Raw genomic sequence first — 7,803 nt, 5'->3', positions numbered from 1 at the left:
AACAACGGTTTTGATTGATACTTCTGTTATTAACTCGCTATAAAGGAAAATAATGTTTGGTCAATGTTTGCCTTTTATTGTTGCTATTATTTTTTTATCTGCTAAATACAGTTTTCTAGCAACAGTTTTGAAGGATACTTCTGTTATCAAATCGCTATAAAGGAAAATAATGTTTGGTCAATGCTTGCCTTTTATTGCTACTATTATTTTTTATCTGCTAAATACAGTTTTGTAACAACAGTTTTGAAGGATACTTCTGTTATTAAATCGCTATAAAGGAAAATAATGTTTGGTCAATGTTTGCCTTTTATTGTTACTGTTATTTTTTATCTGCTAAATACAGTTTTCTAACAACGGTTTTGATGGATACTTCTGTTATTAAATCGCTATAAAGGAAAATAATGTTTGGTCAATGTTTACCTTTTATTGTTACTGTTATTTTTTATCTGCTAAATACAGTTTTCTAACAACGGTTTTGATGGATACTTCTGTTTGTTTTTCTAGGTTTTTTCTTACTGAATACTAGCAAAATGAAGTTTATTCTTGTGCTACTGTTCTGCATTATTCTGTATACTGATACTTTGGCAAAAAAGGTAGGTTTTAGAAAACTCGTCTCCTCTTTCAAAACGGATATTTTAGGGTAACGTCAAAAACAGAGTAATTAATGCAGTCAATTGGCTCTAAAATATTTTCAAGAACATGAACAATTGTAGGTATATCATAGTAAACCAGGTTTATGTTGAAAACTAGTTAATAGCGAGGAACATTTCCTTATTTGGTAAACATGTTTGTAGGGGAAACTAATACAGAGAATTCGTATATTATCTCAGGAAAACATCTCTTACTTCTTGTACCTTTCATAACATATAAACGATTCAAACATTTTTATGTTCAAATATTTTTAATATTTAGGTGTGCTCTATTATTAAAATGTAAATAACAAAGCTAAACAATGTGATGTTACTAGCAAAAGTTGAGGGACGAGATTGAAAAGGAGAATGTAGACGATGATAAGAAAGATGAATTAGACTTGATTGCTGATGACGAAGCTGAAGAAAAAGAACAGAAAAATGAAGTCATTGACGAAGAAGAAGAACTAAAGACCCCGAAAGGTAAATATCAGGAAAAGTCAAACAGTTTATTTTATTTATATGATCAACATTATTGTAATAAAATACTGATTTTTCAATTTATTTTTACCTTTTAATATTAAGTTATTTTTACTTGTAACTCGAAGCAAATACAATTTAATGAATATGTAACTTTATACGTTTATTTGATTGATAAGTTTTACACGTGTGACGTGTACAACGTTTCCAAATATGCTAAAGATTTCTATCTCAAATTCTAGTTCCTTCCTCATTGGTTTCATCGTGATTTTTCGATGACATTAACTATGAGTAAATTATGACTGTTTTAGATATGCTTTAGCAATGCCCAAGTAAAATACCAAGGTTCAAGGAGAATCGACTAATTACTTCCTTAAAAATACTCAAATCCAGTTAAGTATAAAGTATTTAAATATATTTTTCTCAAAACCTTCGTTGATTTTATAACCACGTGGTAAAAGTAAAATGGGATTTATATTATGTTGCAGTAATATCATTCTCTAATTCAGGTCTAGGTTTGTTTTGTTTTTTAAAAATAATCTTTGCCATCATTGAAACTGACTGTTACAATTGAGTTTCGTTTTCCAGTTTTGTATCTAATAGCTTTGTTAGACTATTTTACTGTGTGTGTGTGTGGGGGGGGGGATTTTTCAGTTTGTTCCAATTAAGCCTGAGTTCAGCACTGGTTCCTATGTGCCATCTTGGCACGGGAGGGATTCCACCATTTACATGTATGTGAATTTAAAGCGACTTAAGGACACGAGTCATTGGATTCCTTAACACAAACATAATGAATAGTTTAATCTTATTGATAATGTACTGTCAATAAGTTTGACTGTGGCTTGTGTTTTATATTCCTGCTTAACCAAACATGCTATAAAGAAAAATGTACTGGGTTTAAGAAAAGATGATTAATTGTCGTTAATTTCGTCAATGCTCTTTACTATCCTTGATGTCAATAAAAAAGGTGCAAAACTTAGAATAAACTAGTTCACGTGTTGTTTGAAACTAACCCAGCTGTTTATGATCTATTGTGTACTGTGAAATCAGTTGTGTCTATCTTTGAATTTTACTGATTAGATTAGGTTCATGACGTAAGACACAAGTGTCATCCGGGTTAGCTAGTTTAAAGCTGGCATTTCGTAATAACCAATGTTTTGAAGTCGTTGACATGCACAATTTGGTCACAATGCATGCAAGGGAATACAGTATATCATGTCTGTATCCCTATTATAAGACTATTTGATTCCAAGCGTCGGAATAATTCACAGTATATATTACTTCCTTAAGTCGTCGATTCGGCTACTAAATCAAAAATGTTTTGCACAGATTGTTTGTTTTGGTCCAAAGCAACACAATAAGCTATCTGCGCTCTATCCACCACGGGAAATCGAGCTTCGGAGTTTAGCATTGTAAGTCCATAAAGTTACCGCTCGCCCATTGGGGTACGCTTTGGATCAGAGTAAAAATTTTATTTATGTAACATTATTCATTGACAAGTATCACACTCCAGTGGCACAGCGGTATGTCTGCGGACTTACAAAGCTAGAATCCGGGTTTCGATACCCGTGGTGGGCAGAGCACAGAAAGCACATTGTTCAGCTTTGTGCTTAATTACAAACAAACTAACTTGACAAGTGTCACACTTCTTTTGTTTTCTAAATTTTAAGCATATTTTTCAACCAATAGAACCTACTGATTTAATAAATAGTAACAAAAGTATGTTTAATAGTTATACTTCATTTTAAATACAGAATCTAAAGTAACAAGAATATAAGTTTAAATGTTTTTCTTTATTTTTTATTTATTTCAGTGGAAAGTGAGAAAAAACGTAAGTAATTTTAATTTCGACCACTAGAGAACGCTTCGCTGCCTTCTTCAGAAAACATTTTAAAGCAGTGCTCGTAAGAGCTGCTTGTTGCTTTATAATAAATACTAGAGGTATAAATAACGATTTTATTGCTTAATTTTTAAGTATTTTATTTACAACTCGTTAAATTACAAGTAAAATTATGTTTGTTGTGAAAAAGTAGATTTTATTACTGTTAGTACTTTTTTTTTATTCAAAAATAGATATAAATATAAATTTGAATATAAATAATGTAAATATTATTTAATGCAAACATGTTTAGATGGTGCCCATTATTGTCATTTTAATCACTCCAGATAAAATTGCTCCTAGATGTACATTATGCTTCTAATTAGCATGGTATTCAACTAATTGTAACACAGTAATTAAAACAATAGTATCAGTGCATAAACATTATTTAAGGTTTTTTTAATGCAAAATAAATCAATAATCATAATATGACTACAACAACTTTAAAACATTACCAAGTAGAACATTAAAAGATGTAGTAGGTTCTGTCATATAAAAGAATATTTTGAAAAAAATAATTCTTATTAAACGTTAATTTGTTTACCAAATATATTGAGGGTGATTAGGGACAAGATATACTCATCTACCTTTATTATTAATTTCAAACGAACTATTGGTTGCATTACCACAGAGTTTCCATGATATTAATTTTGTGTCTGAACTTACACTGAAGCCCAATTTATATTATCATAGATGGTACAGTTGGATTTTTATTGCTTCAGATATCTATATCATAAGTTTAATCCTATTTATCTCCTTGTCAAAACCTTTGGTAATTGATAGATGTTTGCTGTTCACTATTGTTAAATATGTGAGATGAGGCATGCTTTGTTGTCCCTGTACACTACCAATGTCCCTGTACTCTACCAATATTGGAGGTAAAGAAACTAAACGTAATTCGTAATGTTCATCTCAAATCACCTTCTAGTGAACATAACAAAAATTAAAAATATTCCTGGATCCTATGGTGTTCACATGAGATCCAGTCGGGCTACAATACTGAGCTATAATTAAACCACATATCTACCAATTTTATTTGTCGTCAAGCCATAGCTTGAGAATGAAGAGCCGTGGATGTGCTACCAGTTGGAAAAATCTGTCCCTAATCACAACCTTTTTTTGGCATATACGAATACAATAATATGATATTTAAATGTCATTAAAAACGTGATAACAAAACAAAAGAAACTTTACAATGGGTCATACCAAAATTCACTACTCTATTATGTAACTTAACGTAAAATATGCAACATACGTTATACCATAATGAAAACAAATTTTCATTAAATTAACCAACACCGAAAAGGCTGAAATAAATCACGCTAGAATGTGAAAAAAAAATGTACAAAGGACAAAATGTACTTGTAAGTAAATGTAGCATGGGTTTATAAAAACCATTCAAACCATAAAACAGAATCCGCCACACAAAGTATTTTGTGAGACTATCTTAAAGCATTGCTAAGGAAAGCTGCTCTAAACTGCTAATACGAACTAGTGCATACATATACGCTCTTCTGCTTTTTTTAAAACTAAGATCATTTAGCTTGCTGCATCTTTGCTCAAATGCTTCTATATGTAAATATCTTAAAACTAATGTTGAGAATGTACATCATATATATATATATATATATTAACGTTTTTTAATGTAATCTGTGAGTAACACTTGAGTGGTTTGATGATGAAGTGAATGTATTAATATGCAAACCAATTATTTGTGTGTCAGTAACAAACATTGTTTATAACGTTTAGATCCTTGTGCTGGACACTACTGTGGCGCTGGTCGTATCTGTGCCTTAAATGACCAAGATGAGCCTATATGTGACTGTGTCCCCCAGTGTCCAGTTGAGACAGATGAGCGTAGAAAGGTAAAACGCAAAGTGCAACGGTTGTGTATTATAAATACGAAACAAACATAGAAAATAACAGAATACAACATTCTCAGAACGTGTTTGAATTCTACTGAAAAATGTGTTACATTTGGTAAAACAGAAGAAATTTGTATTAAACAATTCGGCACGCTCTAATGCAGTAAACTGATGTTGATTACTACTAACGATTTGTATAACATGATTTTTTAGGTAGATTATTTGTTTGTTTGTAGTTAAGTACAAATGAGCTATCTGTTCTATGCTAATCACGGGTATTGAAACCCGGTTCTTAATATTATAACCCTTTAGACTTACCGCTGAGCCGTTGGAGGGTTAATAAATTTCCAAAATTATATAATAGTACGCATGATACATGTCCCCCGGTGGGTCAGCGGTGAGCCTAAGAAATTACAACGCTAAAATCCGGAGTTCGATTCCCCTTGGTGAACACAGCAGATAGCCCGATGTGGTTTTGCTATACAACACACACACACACAATACAGCAGAAATATAAATAACATTAGCACAATAGAATGGTATGTTATTAATTGGGGTGAAATTGTTTAAAATTCATAATAGATAAAAGCAAATTTTCTCATGTTATTTTAATACTTTTCATCCGTTTCACATTGTTCACCAACTGACTGCCTCCCAGTGACTCAGCAGCAACTCAAGGGACTTGTAACTCAAAAACATCAGGTTTCGATACCTGCGGTTGAGAGTACAGATATCCCATATCCAAACACATAGTCTAATTTCACTATTTTTACCAACACCTACAGGTCTGTAGTAACCATAACGAGACTTGGAGCAGTGATTGTGAAGTCTATCGTGTGAGATGTTTATGTAACAAAGACCGTGAAGAATGTCTTAAGAAGAAATACAACCATGTCCATGTTAATTATTACGGAATATGTAGAGGTATGTCCATTCAGTTGTCCCAAGGCCATGATCAAAAATCAAAAATGAAAATTCTTTTTAACAGAGAACACCTTCTACGGTTGTAGTTTTAATTTTATTTTTTTAAGACTGCAATTAACGAAAACATCTTTAGAAAGATCAGCTTTGAGAAATTAAGATTTTTTTATTTCTGTACCAGTGTGCTTTTTTCATGTTGCACTTGTTATATTTGTTTTCTAGGTTCCTGATTGGTCGAGATAGCGACCACTTTTGTTCTTTTCTTACCCTTACAAACTACTTTTGTTATTTTTATTTACGTACGTTTAAAACTTTGCTGAACAGGACGAAGCATTTCTGAATCGTTAAACATTTAATGCTTTCTTTACAACTGACTAAGTTTTTTAATTTAAAATATCTAAAATATTTTCAGCCAATGTCTTAATTTTTTCCAAAAAAAATTAAATGTTTTAATTTAATTTTAAATATTTATTAATTTTACCAACAAGTCCAATCGATTCTTCAAACTCTTAATGATTTTTTTCATGATCGAATTTTTGCTGTGAGATAAAAATTATTTTAGTTACATAATTATTCATCACAACAACTTGTTTTTAACAATCTTACGTTTTGATATAGACTTTTCAACGTTTACGGCGCATAAAAAAATAGGCAAGAGTTCCTTTAAGCAGGAAATAAGTCTTAAGATTAATAGTTACTTAAAATATTAACCTTTTGTTATGAGCTTATATACAGCTACCACTTCTCGTTTATTGGTGGAACACATCTATTTGTGTTAAAAATACATGCTAGATTAATAGATCTTTTAATCATTTACAAGTTGAAAGTTCTTTTTAATTTGGTGTCTCTTAACCAAAACGTTCTTGTGGACATTCATCCTGTTATAATTACCTGCATAAGTAAAGTGATTGCATTAATATGGTAATTGGGATCAAAAAAATTATTTGTAATATTAAGTTTGAATCTGTTCAAATCAGAAATTCCAGACTGTACGAAAGAGGAGATGGGAGATTTCCCCCGAAGAATGCGTGAGTGGCTGTTTGCTGTGATGCAGGAGTTAGCTCGACGAAATGAGCTTGATAAATACTACATGAAACTAGAAGAGGAGGCAGAGCAAGATCTGTCCCTCAAATGGGTAAACGCTATTGTTTGGAAGTTTTGTGACCTGGATGCTCATCCGGAAGATAGGTAATGTATGAAGTGTTTCTCCCCTGATATTGGTAATATCATGAAAATAAACATAATACATATCGGTAACTACAGACTAAAAACAAAATTACTCAAGTTAATCGTATTTGTCTTTTTTAAAAAAGGTAAAAATATATTGAACATGTTTATATATTTACTTTTTTCTGTTTCTTTTGAATAATATACCATCTATCAGTTTCGTATGCGTTCTCATTATTAACAATTTACATACAAACTACAACACAACCATTAAAACTCTGTCAGTAGTGTAATTTTCTAGCTTTTGATAATTTCTTTTCTCGTTAAAGTTTAGTGAATTGTGGTAAAAATTGTGGAATATCTGTTATACACTAGAGCTGTTTCTCGTCATGAGCTATTCCCAATTCGAGCACCACTGTTGGCCATGGAGCATTGTATTGCCCCTTTTTTGGACAGTTGTGATTTGGATAGCGACCATATTATCACCCTGGTCGAATGGGGAACTTGTCTTGGTCTGAAAGAAGGTAAGTAAAACATCTAATTGTTGTCCGTAAACATGAATCCTTTAAATTTTTTAAATGTTCCTCTCGGTGAACAAATACTTAATCTCGACTTTATTTTTTTATTCTTCTGTTTTCTCTTCTTGACTTACTAACATTTTCCAATAACTCATCAAGCATTGAAAAAAAATACATAAACGTGATTACAGTTTTTTTCAATAGGTGTTGTACATTCTACTTAAGAATATGTGTTGAAAATTCTACTTAATAATATGCTACACAATGCCCCCTAGTGGCACAGCGGTATGTCTGCGGAATTGCAACGCTAAAATCCGGGTTTCGATACCCGTGGTAGGCAGAGC

At 31.6% G+C, this 7,803-nt stretch overlaps 1 protein-coding gene across 3 annotated transcripts in view; it reads left to right on the top strand.

Moving 5' to 3' along the window:
- LOC106472868 (SPARC-like) overlaps positions 1-7,803 on the top strand; it is a 25,930-nt gene that overhangs the window by 15,514 nt on the left and 2,613 nt on the right. For 2 of the 3 annotated variants that reach the window (XM_013933543.2, XM_022402379.1), the window contains exons 3-9: positions 505-593; positions 968-1,112; positions 2,923-2,940; positions 4,738-4,853; positions 5,639-5,777; positions 6,752-6,962; positions 7,317-7,465. In XM_013933543.2, coding sequence (XP_013788997.1) covers positions 531-593; positions 968-1,112; positions 2,923-2,940; positions 4,738-4,853; positions 5,639-5,777; positions 6,752-6,962; positions 7,317-7,465 — 841 coding nt within the window. In that variant the 5' untranslated portion in view covers positions 505-530. The remainder of the gene's footprint in view (positions 1-504; positions 594-967; positions 1,113-2,922; positions 2,941-4,737; positions 4,854-5,638; positions 5,778-6,751; positions 6,963-7,316; positions 7,466-7,803) is intronic. The other variant, XM_013933549.2, reaches the window with a different exon arrangement.

Source organism: Limulus polyphemus, unplaced genomic scaffold (genome assembly GCF_000517525.1).
Source record: "Limulus polyphemus unplaced genomic scaffold, Limulus_polyphemus-2.1.2 Scaffold124, whole genome shotgun sequence".
Taxonomy (NCBI): Eukaryota; Metazoa; Arthropoda; class Merostomata; order Xiphosura; family Limulidae; genus Limulus; species Limulus polyphemus.
The sequence above is the reverse complement of the archived record's forward strand: the minus strand, read 5'-3'. Positions and strand labels throughout refer to the sequence as shown.